General features: G+C 34.2%; 1 protein-coding gene across 14 annotated transcripts in view; it reads right to left on the bottom strand.

The window, feature by feature from the left end:
* The window catches only part of LOC121318265 (CUGBP Elav-like family member 2), a 178,185-nt gene that overhangs the window by 107,043 nt on the left and 48,105 nt on the right, over positions 1–23,037 (bottom strand). Inside the window, exon 1 of one of the 14 annotated variants that reach the window (XM_041254753.1) lies at positions 2,977–3,559. The exons of the other annotated variants lie outside the window; for them this stretch is intronic. Coding sequence (XP_041110687.1) covers positions 2,977–3,029 — 53 coding nt within the window. The 5' untranslated portion in view covers positions 3,030–3,559. Of the gene's footprint in view, positions 1–2,976; positions 3,560–23,037 lie in introns of those variants that run through there. 14 annotated transcript variants of the gene reach the window in all.

The raw sequence follows: 23,037 nt of genomic DNA, 5'->3' as shown, positions 1-23,037 counted from the left end.
ATTGTGGCTGTTACATGACACATAAAGAATGGTAATCACTACGTATCCTATATATAGCCAACATCTTTGAGCTCGATTTACGAAGCGCGCAGTCGTTTATGCGCCCTGAAGACCCCCCACTCCCCCTCCCGACACATCTGAGTTGACGTCAGACTGAGACACTGCCCGCATTAACAAACAAGTTCTTGAGGTGTGCGGTAAGTTTACTTCTGCATTAAACTAGTAAAAGCTGCACACCTAAAAAGTGGGTTTCGCCATATGTAAAACTGTAGAATTTCTGTCTAAAATTATATTTAAATGAAAAATTCTGTGCAGGAACAATGGGCAGGCTGCAGCCCCTCGAGTTGCTTACTTACGCCTGTTAATCAAAGTAAAACAATACTACAACATTAAAAAAAATGTATCTATCAATAGTTACTTCGACTCGGAATCATGAGTTAATCAGAGAACATATCTGCACAAAACAAGAAGGCTGGGTGCACTTCACAAGAGTCCAAGCAGTACCGGTGTAGTGTTATTTTCAGGTACACAGAAAAACAGTTGTACGCAACACCCTGCCCTTGCTCGTGCATGCCTAAACAACTTCCTTTTAGGAAACACCGAAGTTCGCATTCAAATCGTTAGGTTAGGTTAGGGTTAGTTAGGCTGTTTTCTGTCTCTCTCATCTTTTTTAATTGAACTTATCATATTTTTCCACCATTAAGAAAATAGTATGCAAATATTTATCATATGCAGTACATTGGGTCTACACATATTTTGTACTTTAGCAACTTTGTGGTGGACTCCTCATTTTGTCTTGTTTGTCTTGAATAGTTTTTTTTTTTTTTTTAGTTTAAGTTTACAAAAAAATGTATAATTAAAGATTTGCAAAGAAATAATGTATAATTCATGGTAAATGTACCTCTGTTTGACAATAGGAAAACAGCTCGCATCGCAATCGATTGCACCTGTATCAAAATCTCACAGCGTACCGCTTTCTAACACTACACCAGATCAATCAGTGGTTTATATGTGTACACTTGTAAAGTTCAGTCTCGTTAGCAAGATATCCTTTGATTAAGATTACATGTCTCTTGTTGGCGCTAGATATTTTTAACAATAGCGCTGTGAATGTCATAGGTTGTAGTTTATAATTATACTTGGTTTTACTAACATACATTTCTTAACCATTTCACTGCTTTAGTACATGGACTAGACGTCTGTTCAAAATATAAACGGTACAGTTTAAATTTCTGAAAGGACCGCCAGTATGCAACTTCCATACAAAAACAACGGTGATACTCTGTAGCCTGATAGCTACATTATTATTATTATTATTATTATTATTATTATTATTATTATTATTATTATTATTATTATTATTATTGTTGTTGTTGTTTATTAGACACAACATAAATGTAGGCTATCCGGGACGCTAATGTCTATTGCAAATCCTTTTATATTTGGTTAGCAACATTTCTTACTTCATTGTATTTTAAAAACAGATGTAAGCTGTTTTCTAATACACTTATTTTTATTTTACAGAATTGTTGCTGTATGTACAGTATATTATTTAAACAAAAGGTTCTTAACGTAAAGTAATGCACAGTATAAAAAAAAAAATGATATCAAAAGGCAGTCCTCATGTTTATTTACAAGCAAACGAAATGTGAAACAGATTTATAATATTACACAGGGCAGTCTGGTTGCAGGCAATTCATGAGATTTATGACAGGGTTAGTGCTGGTGACTCAAACCCTATAAACTTCAGTTGTATAGTTAATGGACAGACCTGCAATACATCTCCAGTTGATGCTAACATACATTATTCTAAGATATATAATACCTTAAGCATCATTAACTGCAGTCATTGAGTTAAATGCCTAGTTTACCCTAGACCAAATAATAAAATAAAACTCCAGAACCTGTAATCCATGTCAACACCCATTTCTGAGATCCTAAAAAATAAATAAATAAAGAATTAAACCCTGTTAAAAAAACAAACAATCAATGAACTGCTTGACAGCTCCATTGTTCCGCTGTCCCATTGTCGGACCAAAGATGTATTCAGCATTCAGACGTCTGCTACAAAATAAACAAAAGGCTACATTCTTCTAAGAACGGGGGACCAATTTAGCAGCCTTCTTTCTTCAAGCAAAGATAGTTCCAAATATTTTATGGCAGTAAAAAAAAGAAAAAAAAAAAAAAAAAAAAAAAAAAAAAAAAAAAAAAAAAAAAAAAAAAAAACAAAAAAAAAAAAAAAAAAAAAAAAAAAAAAAAAAAAAAAAAAAAAAAAAAAAAAAAAAAAAAAAAAAAAAAAAAAAAAAAAAAAAAAAAAAAAAAAAAAAAAAAAAAAAAAAAAAAAAAAAAAAAAAAAAAAAAAAAAACAAAAAATAAAAAAAAAAAAAAAAAAAAAAAAAAAAAAAAAAAAAAAAAAAAAAAAAAAAAAAAAAAAAAAAAAAAAAAAAAAAAAAAAAAAAAACAAACAAAAAACAAAAAACAAAAAATAAAAAAAAAAAAAAAAAAAAAAAAAAAAAAAAAAAAAAAAAAAAAAAAAAAAAAAAAAAAAAAAAAAAAAAAAAAAAAAAAAAAAAAAAATATATATATATATATATATATATATATATATATATATAGTGTATATTATGGCTATAAACTAGCAAATGGTATTGCCTTAATTAATCTATTTAGGTAGGCTAAATCCAAATTAAAGGGGATTTTAGCAAAACGTGTCCTAATATGGAGTCTTCTCTGCTTCTCAGGATTATTGTATGTACCATGCATAAACAAGTAGAATCACAATATGACAATATGTTAACTACAAAGTCTACGTACAACCCTACTGCAAAGGAATTTGTTACTACCAGGGTGTTGTTAATGCACTTTAACAACATTGTAACCCTTTCGAGTGACGTAACATGCACAGGAGGTATTCACATGAATAACGAGCATTGATAGAACTGGAAAAAAAAACAAAAACAAAAAACTGCACAGTACCTCAAAAGCAGCTCCTCATTTCTCATAGTAGCAGCGGGTTTGGGACAGCGCATGCTTTCTGCATCAGTGCCACTGTAGCTCCACACTAATGGCCACTCTTTCTTTCTCTCTCTCTCTCCTGCTTGCTTGCCCTCTCTAGTCAATACTGAGCGTCTAAGCAAAGGGCCCCTGCAGATTCACTAAGCAGAAATAATCCTCTCTGACAAGTTATGTTGTTGGGGCATATCTTAGATTCATGCATTGTGCTGCCTAAGGGGACCTTGTTTGCATTCGGTCTTGTCTGGCTAGTACCGGCTCGACTAATTCCCATCAAAACTAGACATGAGGAAAGAAATGAATTACGTTTTATTGTCATAATTGCAGGAAACAAAAGAATGAAATGTTTCTGTCTTTGTGTTATCTAAAGGGTCACTTATTTTCTGTTTTGGTGTGTTTGTCTATAAGTCTTATAGCATTGCACCTTAGCAGTGTTTTACATTTTTCTTTTCTGAACAGTAGAGCAGTAGTTTGAGGCTTTAGGCACATTATTTCTTCTATGAAAAATGCTGTTTTTAAATGTAAGGTTAACCATTTGACTGGCTTTGATCATAAAACAAATATTTTATCAGCCTAAATTTAATAATGCTATTGTGGTTCATTTTTGTTCATTTGTGATTTTTTGTTCAGTTTGTTTACCCTGATTCCCATCTTGATTCATATTGAATAGGTATACATGTTAAAAATGAGACAACCTTTTTTAGGCTGTGATTTTTTTCAGGATAAATCCAACAGGATCTTCAGTTGCTTAATAGTAAAACTGAGTCCAAAATCATCTAAAGCAAATCAAGCATTTGCACATGTTCTTGAAGCTGGAATACTAATTTGTGCAATAATTGTGCATTAATAGGTGAGAATTGTACAGTTTTCAGATGATGAACCGTATGGGGGAAAAAAAACATAATAAAAAAATAACTATATAGGTCTATACATAACATGTATAATAAAAAAGCGTTTTCCTGTTCCATGATTCAAATGAAAAAAATGTACTGTAACGACATATTTATATACGTACGTCTATAAGCCAAAAAACTTAACAACAACAGTGTCATCACTCCTGTTCCTCAGATTAGTCGGTACACAAATCAAACCTGAAGATTATTTAAAAACATGATGAGGCAAAGGTCTACATGCAGCTACTGACACCAACAATAAGGCAGGAAACCCTGCTCCCCAAACAGATGAAAACTGGAAGCACACACACAGTTGTTGTGAAAAGTTTACATACCCCAATGGAAATTTATAATTTCTAGAAATTACTCAAAAACAAATGTTTTTAGGAAAAATCTTTTGTAGCAAAAATGTTGCTTTTATGGATGAGGAAAAAAAGTTTGAAGAAATAGATGTCTACAGTTATTTCAGCTATTTTTTTTCCAGAAATGTTAATTAAAAAATATTCATACCCTGTCAAGGAAAATTTAATTAATACCTAATTGAGAAACCTTTACAAACAAGAAACTCTTTTAAATGATATGTGTCAATGAGCTTTTGGCATGACTTTTCAATGATTTTTGACCATTCTTCACAAAATTGTTCCAGTTCATTCAAATTCTTTTGTACACAGCATTCTTCAACTCATACCAATGACTCTCAATCGGATTTAGATTGGGACTTTGACTAGACCATTCCAGAACCTTGATTTTATTCTTCTTTAACCATTCTGAAGTAGATTCTGATGTGTGCTTTGGAATGTTGTAGTGTAGAAACACCCAGTTGCGCTTTAAACCAAGTTTTGCAGCGGAGGATTTCAGATGATTGGCCAATATCTTTTGGTATGATATGGAATCCATTTTACCATGTATTGTAACAAAATTTCCTGTGCCATCAGAGGAAAAACAGCCATAGAAGGATATTACCACCTCCATGCTTGACAGTAGGTATGGTGTCTTTCCTTTGTACGCCTCACCAGACTTTATCCAAACATAACAACTATCAGCATGCCCCATTAGCTCGATTTATGTTTCATCACTCCACAAAACTTTTGACTAGAACTCATATCCATCATTCAAATGCCATTTTGCAAACTTTAAGCGATTGTCCTCGTGACATTTTGTGTTTTTTTTCCCTTGGCCTGCAACCATTGAGACCATGCAATATTCGACCTATGGTTGAAATGGAAATCTCAGTCCCATTTGCAGCCAATTCACTTTAAATATCTTTGGCATTCAATCGCGGATTGTTATTAGCCTTCCTCACAATTCTTCTACTTGTTCTTATTGAAAGAACCTTCTTTCTTCCAGACAGAAGGAGCGTTGTGACAGTACCATGAGTCTTGTACTCCTTGATAATAGAAACTAGTTGAAATTGGGATAATCAAATGCTTGGAAATCTTCTTGTATCCTTCTGAAGCTTTATGACAATTAATGAATTTCTGCCTATGGTCTTCAGATAGCTTTTTACTTTTTCACATATTGACTTATTGGTAATAACAGCAATCATCCTATGCCTAGCCCTTTTATACTCTAAGAATGTTCACCTACAATCCAGCATTTTCTAGACTTTTCTACAATTAGGTTCTGCATTATCATATTGAAATTTCTAGCACCTTGTAGACAATCATAGCATGAAATAAGTAATAGTAGACATCGATTTCTTGTAATTCCACAAAAGCAACATTTTTGCGTAAAATTCTTTGTTTTTGAGAAATTTCTAGAAATTACACATTTTCATTGGGGTCCAGTATAAATCTGCTATGTATCGAGGGCCGCGATATAGTGAGACCCATAGAAACACAAATAGGCTAAGAAATACTGTACAACCACTCCCTCGTTTTATCAGGGGTGTCAGAGTCCAGTATAAATCCTCTATGCAAACTTCTTTTTCTCATTTTTCATATAAAAAACAGCACACCATTTTAATTTGTATAGCAGAGGGTAATTGCTTCTCATCAACTTCAGTCTCCAATTAATTTCATGAGTCCTCCTCTCCTTTCTCCAATGCACAAACCTGCTGCATTGAAAGAATCCATTCACGACATAGGAGGCTTGTTGCTAGGGAGCTGACATCACTGCCTAGTGACTTTTGCTGCCACAAGTGGACACCTTGTTGTCTAAACTAAAAACCGCTTCAGCAAGTAGATTAATTTGCTTGGTGTTATTGTGCGATACGTGTGTATATGATAACAGTATGATATTAGTGCTTTGTTTTCAATTGTTCTGTATTTGTTTGTTTGTGATGTGCAGTACGAAATAAAACGAACAGTAATTGTAAGTGCCTATGTATATCGCAGCTAAGGCATACACAGTTAGACAGTAAAAATGGGGAGCCAACTCCAGGACTGCGATATATCCGAATCCGCAGTATAGCGAGGGGCGATATAACGAGGGGTGGGTGTATCTAGAAATATTCTGTTGATGGCTGTTCTGCCCTACTTACATTAATGTGTTCAGTACTGTTGATTATAAAGACAAAATGTTCAGTAGAGTGACTGTTTAGATCATTTGTGTACAAGATTATGATTTTTTTTTTCTTTTTGTAAACATTTACCAAGGAAGGTCCTATTTTAATGATCTGAAGGACAGTAGGATGTGGATCTTCCAGATTTGAGACCAAATGAATAGACCATCGTAATACAACCAACATGCATTCTAGTAGATGTATGTTTAAAAAATTATGACTGTAATTTATAAGGTGTACCCAGAGAAAATGGTTTATACTTGTAAAGACAACCTATTTTGATGCGATTAAAACAAATCTGTCAGGTTGTGTCATAGACCATTTCGAACACATTGTTTTAAAAGTTAAAATGTCATTATCTGGGCAAACTTTTATAGCATTGAATATAATAGATAGATAGATAGTCGCATCCTCAATACTTGACTGTCAAAATATATTACCTTTAAATGTAATGTGTCAATATTCATACAATTTAAAGAGTTTTTTCCCCTTCACAAAGATTTTTATTTTTCAAGTTTGATATTCCTGAAGCTTTTGTAACCCATTTTTTTTTTTTTTAAATCAAATCTGAATTAATCCTACCAACATCTGGTCTTTTTTAATTAGCTCAAATCCTGCCATTGAATAAGTCATTTAAAAGTTTTCTTCGCAAGTCTCCAGGAGCGTAACTATTTCTTTAATCTAAGTTTTACTATGTCCCCATTGATTGACAGTTCAATGAGAATAATCTTCAAATTACAAAAGCTAAATTCAAGAAGGTGTTCCCTCTAGTCCACTTCATGACATGTCAGTGCTTGAAATTTGCACAACCCTTAACCCTTAATTTGTACTAGGATACAATGGATCAGAAGCGGCATACTCCCAATAGGGTATGCAGGAAAATATCCCATAAGGGGGAAAGAAAACAAACAAAAGTGACAACACAGGAAATTAGCTCACACAACAGCAAACTTTAGTTAAACTGCTGGCTGTTCCCTGCCTCCTTCTATAAAGCAACTACAATTGTGTTCAATTATGAAACAACTTCAGAGCAATACAAGGGCAGACAATCCACAGTACATGTATATGGATAAAGCTAGGAATTTGATTAATTCCTTTAACTTTATTTTTACTGAAGAAGACCGCTGATCAAAAAGAACAAAGTAATTGTGAATGCTCTGGTCAGAAGCAGTGGCAATCCTAAAGCAAATGAACTGATCACAATGCACTCTTGATAGTAGATGGCTAATATGCTGTCAAGTAGTTCCACATCTTTCTTTGTTATAAAAAGTTTACTGTTAAATGAAATGACCTAGACTAAGGTTCAATTTTTACAAACCATGGTTGATCACAAGGTCTCTAACATGGTTTGAAAGGGAAAGGTCAATACCCACTGGCGACACAAGGGAAGGAAATATCTGATGTACAATTGTTGTCATGATAACCCCCACTGTTCACTGGTCATCACTGAGAGTTGGCAAACTACAATTAACCTGTTAAACTCAAAGTAAATACCCTAGTATAAAAACATAAAAGCGGGTGTTGCCAGTTGTTGTGAAAGATAGTGACTTATCAAAGAATATGAACACACAAAAATATGCCCCTTTTTATTAATTTCAGATTTATTGTTTAGTATTGAATCTCATGTGTGTTGTTTTAATAGATCAAGGACGCACTGAACCTAATTTTCTTCATTGAGAAATTCCTTTTGTATTCCTTACTTCTAAATGAGATCACAGGCAGAAAAGAAGCAAGCTCACCAAACTAGTTAATTCTTGAGCTCCTGCTTTAGGGAGAGCATGGTATATGCGTACATTATTTAATCTGCCTGCATGAATTAGGCTGCGCTTAGGTTCCTATCAATAAAAGAGGGATTGAAGACTTTTCTGCAGACTTTTCTCTCCAGTGTACTCCCCCACAAACATTATTGAACTGTTTGCCTGTACTGTATTCTCTCTATATACCTTACTACCCATTGTAAATGCAAGTCACATTCTAGAAATGTCTTCCCATTGTTTCTTTTGCTGAAGTGTTATTATTATTTGTATGAAAAATCATTTGCAATCAGCACAGGGTATAAATAACATATCTTGCTTCTTATTGATCACATCAGAGAAATTCATAGTATAATCTGTATAAACATAATTTCAGCAACCTGCACTTACAAGGCACAATGTTGTGGTACTATTACCACAAGACTTTCAGACATGTCTACCTTGTGAGGCTCTGTATTTATTGTCCTAATTATAATAGTCTTTTAATGAATCCTTATCTATTTTAATTGTTCCTATTAATTTAATTCAGAAATGCATTTGTCTGTTGTGGGCATAAAGGGATTCAGCAAAAAGATACAAGCCTTCAAGGGTTTTAGGTGTTTCCTTTCAACTCCTTTTCTCACCCGTTTCACAGATGTATCAGACTAATTGCTCCCTGTCACTCACACCAGTGCAGTATGTCGCATGTCCAGAAGCATTCATCTATTTTTCTTTCTTCAGCTTTCAAGATCATGAGATTTTCTGTTAGTCATATACAAAGCATTGCCTCTACCCAATCAAATTATTACATTGAGAGCTTGTAAAAAGGGTTCTGAGGCCCTAGGTTCATAAATACCTTGTTTTAATCCATGCACAAGACATCAGGAGATTGCATGATTACTGCAACTAATAGCATCAGTACTACTAAGGAAAATGCTTTGGCGTTTACTGGGCTATTGCAATTTTAATCTGAGTTATGGAATATTCAATATGCAGCTATCTTCACAGGAAAATGAATCCTTGTCACTTTTTATTAAGTGGTGTCTCACAGCCGAAAGGCAATAGCCATTTTGTCAAGTGGGGTAACAGAGAGATTTGCCTCTTACACCAGTAGCTTATTAAGCACAGTTATCCTAGAGAAAGTGTTTATTCAGAACAACCTCTAGTTAAGAAATAAATATATTTGAAAGAAATAATTAACCACAAAAAATAGATTTATAAGCAGCAATCAATTGTGCTCGGCACAGATCTGTTTTATTTCATATATGTTGGACATGTGAGCTTTGAATGTTCTCTAGCCTGAATTCTCACTGCCAAACTGTAAAGCTGAACTCAGTAATCTAAGGCAGACTGGAAGCTCCTCTCATCTATTGAGCAGGTAAATCCATTGAGCTAAAATGCCATGGGAACCAGTGTATGCTACTTGGGGGCAGATGGAGAGGAAACAGACACAGATCCCAGGAGAGTGGAATAGACAAACACTGAATAATTTTCATCAAAAAAAGATGCACTTGCTGAAATCTATGTAAATGCAGTCTATATAATGGCAAGTTATATTTTTAATGGATCAGATCATGATAGTGATAAAGCTGCACTACAGATTGTAAAGAGGTAGAAAATGTCAAGACAATTATCTATAACAGGGAAAAACTAAAAGCAGGTGCTGCACATACAATAGAATAAAGATTGCAATACTAGCGTCAAACTTTAAAATGGAATCACCTTTGGGGAAACATCCATTTGCAAAATACTAACAGCATTATGTATACTTTTTGCAGTAAATAAAGTAGGGGTGTGTAGCGGGTGTTCTGTTACGTGAGGATATCTGCTGAGAGAACAAGAGAGACAGAGGGTTTGAACCTGAAAATGCTGCTCTTTCGTCCATGTTTTATTATTTATGAGCAGTTGTTGCAGTTGCAGTGTCGGCGGCCACCCTAGGGTACCAGCAACGGTACGCCTGGTGCGGGAGGAAATATATCAGGGGTGGGCAATCGTGGTCCTGGCCGGCTGATGTCCCGCCAGGTTTTTGTTCCAACTGTACCCTAAATTAATTAATTGGACCAATTAAACTTAAGCACTTAATTAGTCTTCCAGGACCAGGAATGCCCAACCTTGATATATACAATGCAGTACAAAATGCAAAACAAAACACTGTTCAAAAACTACTACGAAAACAAAAGGTGACCATGCAGTGGTTGTGCGCTACCTCCACTAGCATAAATTAAATAAAACTGGTGGGATTAAAATCCCCTAAATCAACTTCTTACTAAAGTATACCAAGGATCCCTGTTCAACACGCGGTGATCCTTGGTCTTGGTTCACTCACCCTGGTTTAAAACACAGTCGTAGGTGGCCAGGTTCGGTTGATTGTCAATTCACACCTGGTCACCTATTGGACATTGAGTTTTAACCAGCCACACTTTGCTTTAGAAATCCTTTTAAATGATACAGAATGAAACACAATATATTTTTTATATATAAACCATTGCCAAATATACCAGGCCAGGTCTCAGCCCCTGCCACAGGGTGCTTATCGTTGGGTTCACAACGATATGATACATACCTCAGTACATACAGTATGTAACAATTGTTTGTCTTTGTTATTGTGAACTTGCAAAATAATTTCTCAAGTTTTATTTGCTTTGTTTTAAAATAGAAATGTAACAAAGTACAAGCAATTAGTAAAATGTGATGTTAACTGCTGAAATATTTCTAAGAGATGAATGTGGCTTAAAGATATGCCCCTATAAAACATTTCCATTGTATACCACAGTATAATACAGAATTTTTTTGTTTATATACAAAAGTTGCTAACTGCAAAAATGTGCAATTCTTAATCATAAATACAGTAAAGAAATATTACTGTAATTCTTATATTAATGCATATGACACCTGCAAATCCTTGTTTACTGACAGTGTGATACACCCTCAAAATCAAAACATTTACCCTCAAAATCATTCAGTGTTGGCAATAAGGGACTCAACATAAAAAAGTAAGCAGTTTAAAGCTGCAACGAACAATCAGTTAATTAAAAATAGAGAAGTCCCAAAGTTTTTCCATGGTTAATTCAATGCTAGCTGTAGTGACCTTACATAAGCCACTCTAAATTATAAGACATGCATTATTCACTTTCATTCAAAGTGAACATGTCTGGCCTTTAGAGCACTTCTTATAACACCTGTTGAACTGAACACTTTCTGACGGCACACCCGTGTTTCTGTTTGAGTGACAGATTTGCAATCTGCATTAATGTCGTGGCACCTTTAAGTGGGTGGAAAGATGATTTGCATTTCCAGTACAGTTCATTTCTTTGCTGCATATTTTACAAATCGCATGTGGTATATGTATTAGTCTCCTTTTTTACTTCTCTCGCGAGCCTGAAACAGTAAAGCGAAAAAAGTGCAGGATTACAGGTAGACATACACTTATAAATATACTGTATTAGAAATCATTAAATCGAATCATTCAATCTTTTATAGAAGATGTTGTGGTTTACATGTTTTAAAATGCTTTGTCATTGACACTCTTATTTATTTATTTATTAATAAAAATGTAGTCATTGCCATTTAGTTTGTTAATTTTCTCCAAATTTGAAATACCCAATTATTATTTAAGATCAGCTCACCACTACCACCCCTGACTCGGGAGCGGCGAAGATGAACACACGCTGTCCTCCGAAGCATGTGGCGTCAGCCGACTGCTTCTTTACACACTGCGGATTCACCATGCAGCCACCCAGGAGCTACAGCGTGGGAGGACAACGCAGCTCCCTGGGCAGCTAACAGGCAAGTCTGCAGGTGCCCAGCCAGACTACAGGTCGCTGGCGTGTGGTGAGCTGAGGAAACCCTGGTCGTTTCTTCATTTTTTAGAATGGTGTAGTTCGGTGTTCTTTCCTCAGCCAGTGATATGTACTGGCATAAAATGTTTGACATTAAATACTATGGGGTATATGTACTAAGATGGGCCAGTTGCAGGGCAAACATACTATAATTTGCATTTTCGTTGCGACAATTCGCAAAGTATACAATTTGTCGTATGTACTAACAGAAAATATTTTAATGAAAATAGCCGCAATATACTCATTTAAATATTTGTTGTGTCTTCTTAGTGAGATCTCTGGCATACATTGCGACTTTTTTCAAATAAATAGCTGCAGATGAGTTGTGGTTTGTTGTAGCAGAGAGTGCCCAAGGATAATGTCTATACATGCAAGTGCGCAAGAATCAAAATAACATTGTTTTAAATGTAAACGACATCTATACAATGCATTCTGTTCTGTATTTATTTTCCCTATTTTAATACTGTTATATATATAAAATGAAAGGGAGTTTAATCCCATCAGATTCTAAAGTGGGGCCCCAACCTTCACCCCCAAAGTTTTTCATAATCATACAGTAGCCCCTCACTAAACCGGACATGTTTGTCCAACATAAGGAGGTGTCAGGTTTAAAAACAATACAATAAAATCACACACACATACATTATAGTTTTCGATGTATTTTAAATAGAAATCCTTGCGCTGAAATAACACTGTGTTTTGGGTAGGCTATACATCACATAATGTAAAAATATAAATCTGTACAGTAGGTATATACAATATACAGTACAGTAGTAACATCAAATGAACACCTAGCACACTTTCTTTTTACTTTAGCCTACTGGTAACACAAAATAAACCAAGCTGCAGCACCGTACACATTGGTGTACAATGTGAATACAATATTATTTTAAATTGAAACTAAACGATTTTAGGGTTTTTTAGTAGCCTAGACAATCAACGCACAATAGATGATGATTCTATGCAGATGCTCAGAATGAGCTGGAGGGGTTAGTGGCACATGTGTGCAGTCTATTAATCCCAGCAAGCTGGGAAAACCAGAAATTTGTTTTCAAGGCTCGTAAGTACACCTTGACTTTAGTCAAAAATTAGGTACTCAAAAATGCATTGAGCACAACTGGCAATGCATGAGAAAAAGCGGACTGGGAAATAACAGCAAAAATTGCAACTGTTTAAAACGTGCTTTCATAAGTTCTGGACAAATTGATGCAATTGTAAGTGTCACAATTCTCTGCAGCTTTAGTACATCTCTGTCACAAAGACGGTCGGCGTGGGGGATGTCAGACCAGAAACAGGAAATAAATAACAGAGAGAGGTGGAGTTTGGTGGAGCTGAGCGAATGGTTTCGCTCAGCATTTAATAAATGAACAGACAGCCAGAAAATAAACTGTTGTAACAAACACAAAAACACAGGACATGGCACATTCGCCAAAACAAAAAAGACAAACAAAATGGACTAACACTACACAAAACACGGTGAGCTGATATTTTAACTTTACGTTATTATTTTATTATTTATTACCTCCGTCTCCAATCCCGTTCTCCACTCACCGAACACCCAACCCCGAGTGGGTGAAAACATGTAGCTTTTATGCAGCTGTACCGTGACTCGCTTGCTAATCAATCATTCAATTGGAGTCGCGGTACAACTGCACATGAATTAATAAAGTGCAATTCCTTGTGCTCACATATTATTACATTTTACTTGCACGTGAAGTGCTGTGCAATCCTCGTGCCTAAGTACAAATATACATTTTAAACACTCGTGTTACACAGACCCGTTTATATTCCGTGTACCAATGACTATACACCAACATTAACACACAACACAAAATACACACGGGGCAGGCACTTTGCCACAATCTCATTATAATATTTGTGAACGCTCATTTGCACTGTCTCCACCCCCTTTTTGTAAATTTATGCAGGAATGCATAATAACATATTCATCAAACGTTGAACCACAAAGAAAAACTGCTGCTGCAAAGCATTCCCTAAAAAGTTTGTAACAGCATTCTGCATGTTTAACACACTTCACCCTAGACTTCCGACTCGTTTGCAAGTGGTTTGTGACTATTGCAACAGCCGCAACACTTTAGTACATCTACCCCTGTGACTTTTTTCAAGAGATTTGGCTTGAAATCATAAGTCATCAAACTCTTTTCTTGTAAAAAATATCTAACGTTTTGTAAGCTTCATTCAAGCACAAGGGGAAAACTGAGCTGATTTAACAATTACCACGTTTCGGTGATACAAACTCCAAGGATCCATTAAAATGATGAAGTCAAAAACCTGAAGTGTGAAATGCTACAGCAATTGCTACTATGTTGAGTAGAGGAGACAAACGTGCCTACAGAGGGGGCTAATCCATTTGAGCCGCCAAGGCAATATTTCACATTTGATTAAAAACACACTGCTCCATGCACTTGAGAAACAGTGCAGCTAAAAAAGCAGACAAGGCCTGCATTTGAACCAACCTTTCCCGTAAACCTGCTGGGTTGTGGCAGAAACATTAATCTTTATTTCTTTCCAAGAGTAAATCATCTGTTAGGAAATCAACCCTTTTTATATAGAACTGGAGGGAAGATATCCCTGCTGTGGGATTAAAAATAAACTTTTGACAAGGATGCCTCTCCTGTTCATATGGGTTCATCAGCAGCTCACACCTCATTCCAGGGGAGTAGCCTTGCAGTCCACAGAGGAGATGCTAGCTATATTATGAGTGACGCAAGTGAGAATAGTTTATTCCCTATTTAAAAACAACATCAAATGATGTATACCCTTGATTTACTGTGCTGTTGCAGCTTAATGAGATCACTCCTTTTGTACACCTACAGATTTCACAGATAAGTATCTTCTCTATCTGAAATTTGGTTTGCACACTTTCTGTGTGAATGACATCTAACATCAGATAACATAGAATGTCTGCCTCACCATCAAAATATTTAAATGTGTTCAAATCAAATGTTTGGTAGATGTTGATCTTTCAAAAACAACAGACAAGTAGGAAAAATGTACAATGAAACAAAATGTCTTTGTACTTGCATGTTAACCACAAAGACTTGTCTTCCCTCACACAGAATAAACACCCACTTATTCTTTTTCAAACCAGGTAATTATATTGGAGTATTTTAGTCAGCCGTTGAATTATTCATATGGTCATTCTAAGAGTGGCTAGGTCTTACTGTAGATGGTAGAACAGCAAATTATTTCTGCCAACATGGGTCAGTTCTACCCGTGGGGTCTTGTGTTCTATGTAGCAATAATGTTAGCTTTAGTAGGCTTATAAAGCAACACAGTTGGAGTTTTCTAAGTAAATCATTGGCAAAAGCATTCCTATTTTTTATTGCTTTGTTTAATACAAAGAAACATAAAAATTGAGCATTGAAAAAAAAAGGCATACAGTAAAGCTAATAAACCAATTATCACAAAGTATCCCTCAAAGGTATACTGACATAAAAGATAACAGTTCACCGTGGAAGGTTGCAGTAATTGATACCTTACAGCACCTCATGGGAAACTGTGTCCAATGTTAATAATAAGCTGCAATAATGAACAGTCTACATTAATAAACAGGTCTACAAAGGACAGAAAAACACCTTCATCAAGAGGAAATCTCTGGCCGATGAGCAAAGGGTTGTCGTGCTTTTAGGCAAGGTCCCTCTATAACTCTAAACACTCATTGGTGCTAAATGTACAAATATATAAAATGTATTGCATATATTTTTTTATTAAGTGAGTAATAAAAAGCAGTACAACTAGAAGGCAGTTCTTAGCTGTTTCAAATTTTTTGGAGTTTATTTTACATATATTAAAATAGGGATAAAATTGATAAAAAATAGTTTTTAATTGAAACATCAGTAAAAATCAGGGGAACAATCTCAGTGGAATATGATTCATAGCAGTTCTGGTTTCTGATTAGGTTTAATGTTGCTGGCATGTATGATAAAGTCGAAGTCAAATTTTCCCTAGTTAGCAGGTACCTTGCGAACATTTGGGCAATCGCTGTGCTGAAGAAAACAGTATCTACGGAAGGTATGAACATGACATCAGCACAAAACAAGCCAGGTTTATTCGCCTTGAAATCATAAAAATTAAATAAAATTGACAGAACTGGATGGTGCAAGCCATCAGAAGAATCGTCATTTTCTGTCAAATATTTACAATTAAGATTGTTGGCATTAGATTGTCAGCAAATTGTTGTGTATTTCCCAGAAAATAGTACTAGGATAATATTAAATAATAGACAAAAATAGGATTCAAATCAGTAAAAACCGACATCCAGTTAAAAAAAAAAAAATCCTGTAATTTTTCGATACAATTTGAAATAAACCAGAAACATGGAACACTAATTATGTACTATTGATTATATCTCGAGGATGTTAATTCATAAGGTAATTAATATTTTTGTATTGATAGCACTGTAGAATGTTAAACAATGAAGATGTCATTGTATTTCTTTTATGCAGTATAGTGGATTTAAATCTGTGTCAGATTTTACATTCACTAATATCTGTTCCTAATTAATACCCTGTGCTCAGATAATGAAGGTTCACCTGAGATAATAGCACCTTATATAATAGTCAGGGCATCCCTAACCAGGGATATTGTAATAAACTTGAAATAAATAAACTTGTGACTTGCTTCTTGTAATAACATCAGGATTAGATTAAGTGCCAAATGCACAACTGCAACCTCAGCTTTAAAAAACTTCCAACAACTTTTTTTTTTTGCTTTTCTAAAAACAATTTTGTATGTACCGGGCTTTTTTAAAATGATAGTAAAATATGCAACTTAACATCTCAGCTGCTAACATTTGAAATCCACACCAAAAATTACGTTCCGCCAAACATTTAATCATACCACCAAGTTTAGGGATAGATCACAGTTGCCCAAAGAGGTTATAATGCCAAAATATTTTAAGTGATCCGGGAAGATAGGAAACAGCACAGAATGGTCCAATAGATCGTCCAGGTATTGTTATAACATCTATGGACATGATACAGGCTCTTTAAACCTGTAATGGAAATGGCACTCCAGGACATGCAACTACTGTATATGTAAGTGGAAGTTTTCCCATTTGCATCAACGAAGACCAGGAGAAATAGGGGATCTGATAATATAAACTAAATCTATAATCCAATTATGCAGAATATTTCTTATAAGACTCTAAATAGCCAACATCTGACACCTGACTAACCCAATCACATACTTCTATTTTCTTAAATTGATTATATCATGATGACAGGAGTCATTTATTTCACAGATGAGTCATATAAATTAGACTCTATTCTATCAAACTTCACAGTTAATCTGGCTCAGTGAAGAAGAAAAAAAACAATCACTGGTATGTATTCACTATGGCCCAAGAAAAGGAGCATTTTAGCAATGGCATAGTCTGTGATGTCAATCATCAGAAAATCACCAGCAAAAGCCACAATCGGGAACAGAAATCATTTCAGACAGCCAAAGCCTATCTAAAGTCTTTATGTCTGCAATTGTTGGTTGAAGCTTGGGAACATCTGAGGCTTCATTCCAATTACCAATTTTATTAATAGTGCATTTTCATTTTTTATGAATACAAGCCCTTGTAGAACTGGAAATTTGACTGAAACAGTGGTGAAAATCAGTAACCTATGACCTTAAAGTAGACAATAAGCCAACAATCTTTCATACTGATTTAGTCAGATTGTGTATCAGGCTTCTGAAAGGCAATGAGAATGCACTGTTACATCTTTCATCAATGCTAGTAGTTGACAAATCAGACTTCCTAGATTATTAAAAACTAACAGTTTTTTTTTTTTTTTTGAAAGGAAGGTGCCTTGTTAATTTCTTTAATGTCTACCCAGCTGATTGCACTTAAATATATAGGCCACATCCACAAAGCATTTAACCCAGTACAAATCATTTGCAGGTTTTAAGTAAATATTATTAAATAAATATTTTTTTGCTCAAAGATGCAAAAAAAAAAAAAAAATAATAATAAAGTGAAAATGTTACAGAACTCTCAAGAAACAAGATTAACGTATAGAATGTTAATTGAATGTAAAATCTGATTTTTGTAATTCTTTACTTCAAAACTGGATAAATGAAGTACTAGTGAAAATGCTCATTTTGAATATGTTCACACACACACACACACAAACACAAACACAACACACACACACACACACACACACACACACACAAACACTTCCTCCATCACCTACAACTATTAATGTTGCCAGGCATTATGAAAATTGTCACTGTGCTTGTTTTCCCACAAGACTGCACTGAAGTTTGTATTCATTCAAAAGATAAAATCAATTTGCCATTGGGGTGCATGTGTGCCAGAGGCAAAGAGAACTGTCAATATATATATTTGAATCTTGCATTCACTTCCAGTTTTAAATCACTTGGGAGATTTGGTATTTTCAATTTTATTATGTCCCCAACGGTTTTTATTGAGTTGTCTGGGAAATAAACACAGGAATATCAGATTGCTTTTGGTTATATTTTGCTTTATTACAGGCTATTTTTTATTTATTTTTTAAATTTTTAATACATGTGTTAAGGTAAATTATGCCGTTCTTTCCGCTTTATAAACCATAACTGCTATCTATCTATCTATCTATCTATCTATCTATCTATCTATTTATTTATTTTTAAACAACATGAAAATCTAGTGTTGTGACTACTTATCTCCCATGGTCATGGTATATAATATAGCCAGCAATGTCTTTTATTAAAAGGCTCTTGTGGTTTAACATGAAAGTTAAGCAATAATAAATACTTGGGTATGAACATTATCTTGACCCGTGGTCTTGTCGCATAATCCTTCACTATCGTCATAATGTACCCAAGTGTTATTTATTGCTTAGATTTCAGGGTAATCATATTTATTGAAATAATTGAACTACAAAAGGAATGCTAAAGAAAAATGCTGCTGGAACAAAAAGAACATACCAGAAAGATAACATTAAAATACAGGAATGGGCGCCAGATAGGACTACAGTAGAAGGCTAGAGGGTGAATTATTATAATCAGGAACTATACTACTTTCCCATTTAAAGAAACCCAAGACACTGTAAAGTCTCATTTAAGAGGTCATATTATACCAATTTGAATTCCAATATGAGTTTGTAGACATTGCAGCTTAACTGGTAAATATTTAGAATTCAGCTACAGCTGGCAAAAATTTCGCCCTCTGATTGGTTGTCCTCTATCCATCCAAAAGCAATTGAGGATACACAACTGAGTACACATAGACATGATTAAGTACACCCTCTCGAGACAAACCAAACAACAACCAACAGATAAAACAGATACAGAGAGATTCAGCCTATTGTCTTTCAAATGTCTGACTGCCAGTGGAAGAAGCCAATGACAGCAGTGTAACACCAATACTAGTTTATAGTCTGCAGCAGCAGAATGCTGCACATACAGTCATAAGTCTGCCCATGAAGAACCTTATAAAATAATTTAAATGTCCACACCAGCTATAAAAAATAAAATAAAAAAAAAAAAAAAAAAATAAATGTTATTTACTTATCATATTAACTTATCATTGTTACAAAATGAATAGTAAAATGTTTGGTAGTTAATTTATGTACAAAAATATATATATATTATATATATATACAATATATATATATATATATATGTGTGTGTGTATATATATATATATATATATATTATATATATATATATATATATATATATATATATATATACACACACACACAAATTATAAATAGTAACTACAGCAACCTCTTGAACATCTTCAGGTCACATTTTAATTATAAATGTCAATCATTTTTTAATACAGCATTGGGAACAATTGGGAATCTTGAGCACTAATGAATACTATTCACTGGTTCTACAGTGCCAGGTCAGTAATTATAAGTTGTTTTCTCTGTGAGAACATAATAACTATAAATGGTTGTAATTAACAACCAATTCTTCCACAGTGCCTTGTATAAAGTTCCTGATAATTCTAACTGTTTCAAGGCCATGCATTTGAAATATGCAATATGTAATATAACAAAGACAAATGAGGGGTGTTCAGGGAAAACCAAAATGTCTGCTGGTTGTTGACTTTTTCTACCACATCTTTATAAAAACGAAGGGAAATAGTTTTTGAAAATTAAGCAAAATTAGTTTTGCAGAACACTCCGCAGATATTAGGCAACTACAATACAACTGATGATGGGGCAACCTCTAATGCAAGAGCTAAACACGATCGATGAAAAAACATGGTGCAAAATGCCTTTGCCTTGTAGTGCGATTTATGTGACTTTCCCTGTCCTCTTCCATCTGCTTTAGTGCCAGTGGTCAGCATAACTTTAGGGGTGTGGCTTCATTTGCATGTTAGCTTTGAGCGATTTTTGTTTGTCAGAATTTTTCAGAGAAGCATTAAAATGTATGAAGCTGGTACAATGTCACTTGGTGATGTCCTAAAAGCTGTATTGGATAGACGTCAGTTATACCTAAACCTGAGTGATACTGTGAAAAGCTAATCCTTTCGAATAATGTATTTGATTAGCAAATAACTAAATGTATGTTTGCAGTACACACATATATTCATTTTTCCAGCTCTTGGTGCATTGATCTGTTGTATTACCTCATTTATATACTGCGTCAGAAACAATGTTATAAGTACCTCCAAATTAGTGTAAATGACTGATTAGATTCATTCTGTATATGATATACAGCTCTGCTTTATGACATAGGCTACAATGGGTATAGTAGGGCTGGAGCGGACCAGGCCTTCAAACATTTTAGTGCTGATCTAAAATAACAAGTGCATATTTAAATTTAAAGGCTGGAAGTATAGAATTATGATTATGAATATAATGCTGTCACATATGCCAAAATTTTTTGATGATTGATTATAAATATTTCAAAATACTACAGCAAATGGTGCTATGGCAATAAAACAACTTTTTATTCATCACAGCAAAGGCAAACGCTAGGGCTATCGTTTTCTTATAGGGAATGTCAGTTGCTCCTGATCTGCTAGCAGCTTCTGACTCTCACCTGTTCTTTATTGGTCTGCTCTAATGGAATTCCACCAGCGCCAGTTCAAACTCCCTTCAAAATAACAACATGAAGGGGAAGGTGCAATCCAGTGCAAACGTAAAGCACTTTGCCCTTTTCCATTTTACCACGTTTCATCAAAATCTGGCCCTTAGAGTTCGGTTTACAAAGTGTATGTGTCCTTGTGTCCTGAAGTAAAAGCATGAACTCTGATTTGACAATCATAACATAGCTAAAAGAGAATCAAAGAAAACAAAAGCACAAAAATGAGGCCATGTCTTCATATAAATTTAAAAGTATGTCCCTTGATAGACATTTATACTGCAAAATGGAGTGGAAGGAACCCCAGAGATCATTTATGTAATTTTCTTTATTGTGTTCCACTGAAAAATTAACAATAGACTTCATGACCAGAGAAAAGCTTTTTATAGGTCACACATTTATAAATAGATTTATAAAAGTAAGTCATTTAGATTTAAAAAAAATATATATTTTTTTTGATTCCCTAAACACATGAAAGCTTAATGTGGTCATTTTAGCATTATGGGTGAAAACCTTTATATACTGTGTACACCTGTATATATTTAGACTATAACGTATGAAAAATGTTACTTTTGATAACAGTATATAACATGATTATCAAGACACTACTTCATTCTTGTTATGGTTATGCTCTGTAAGACACAACAGGGCTGAAAACTACAGAGCTAAACAAGCAAACAAGTATTGACTGTATACACACAGGCATTAAAAACATGTAAGATGAGAATTTGGCCAAGACAATTTGGCCAACCCCTGTTTCTTATTTCAAATACTACAGTGTATTTTGCATACCATACACACTGAATAAATATTTAAAATAAATCAGTTATTCATCGAATAAGTGATATAGCTAATATCAGATCATTCATTCCCTTAGATCAAGCCCTGCATCTGCTCAGTAGAGTAATGGAATTTGGAACGATGTGATTCACCTTGTCATTCTGTTGTTGTATTTGAATGGATGCAAGATAGATTCCAAAAGGAGAACCAGTAAAAAAAAAAAAAAATATATTAATAATAATAACGATAATAATAATAATAATAATAACAACAACAACTTGAACTGCCAGGCAGTTTTACGGCTCCCAAGCCCCAGTATCAGTACCCGTCTAAGCTTGTTTAGTTCTCAATGTGCCAAGTTTAAAATCAGCAACTTCAACTGTTCCACAGAAGATGATTTTCAAAGTTTTTTTTTTCAAAAATGCATCAGGCAGCCATCTTGTTTAATGCAAGTTTCTTAAAAGCCAGTTATATTGCAACAGTGTCAAGGATGATGCTTGTGAAATTTCGAGTTAGTCAAGTAAACCGTTTGTCAACTGAGGCAGACATAAACATACACCTGGTGGCCATCTTGTTTTATAAAACATAACCATTTTAACATATTTGCATTCCATTGTTACTGGGACAATAACTACCATGTTTGGAGTTTGTTGGTGAAACGGTTTTCAAATAGCAGCAGTTTGCTGTTAAGGGCGCCTTTGGCTAGGAAGCCTAATAATAATAATAATAATAATAATAATAATAATAATAATAATTCACTCTGGACTGAATATGAAGAAAAGTTATTTGATTCTAGATATTGCAGTGCTTGTTGCTTTATTTCTGTATGCTTTTGTCTGTAGGAGAAGTAGAAGTTGTGAAACAAGCATCTTATTTGTACAAGGCCATTGTAAGATAGCTTAATGAATGGTATCAGAAATTGTTAAAATAAGATGACTTGTATAGTTTTATATACACAAAACCTGCATTAAGGTACGGTTATAGCATCATTCTTATCATTCCAATACCGAACAACATATATTGAAAGTTTTACATTAATGTAATACAGTACATATCAAAGCTTGAAGCCTTTATGTTATCATGTCGTACATAGCCTAAAGTATTTAGATACTGATACTGAATGTAATTTTGTAAGAGAAAAAAAGTAAGTGATAATGATTATAATTGTGCAAGTTGTTTTTAAGTCGTCAATTTTATATCATTTTTGAACTGCCACT

Source organism: Polyodon spathula, chromosome 7 (genome assembly GCF_017654505.1).
Source record: "Polyodon spathula isolate WHYD16114869_AA chromosome 7, ASM1765450v1, whole genome shotgun sequence".
NCBI classification, from domain to species: Eukaryota; Metazoa; Chordata; class Actinopteri; order Acipenseriformes; family Polyodontidae; genus Polyodon; species Polyodon spathula.
The sequence above is the reverse complement of the archived record's forward strand: the minus strand, read 5'-3'. Positions and strand labels throughout refer to the sequence as shown.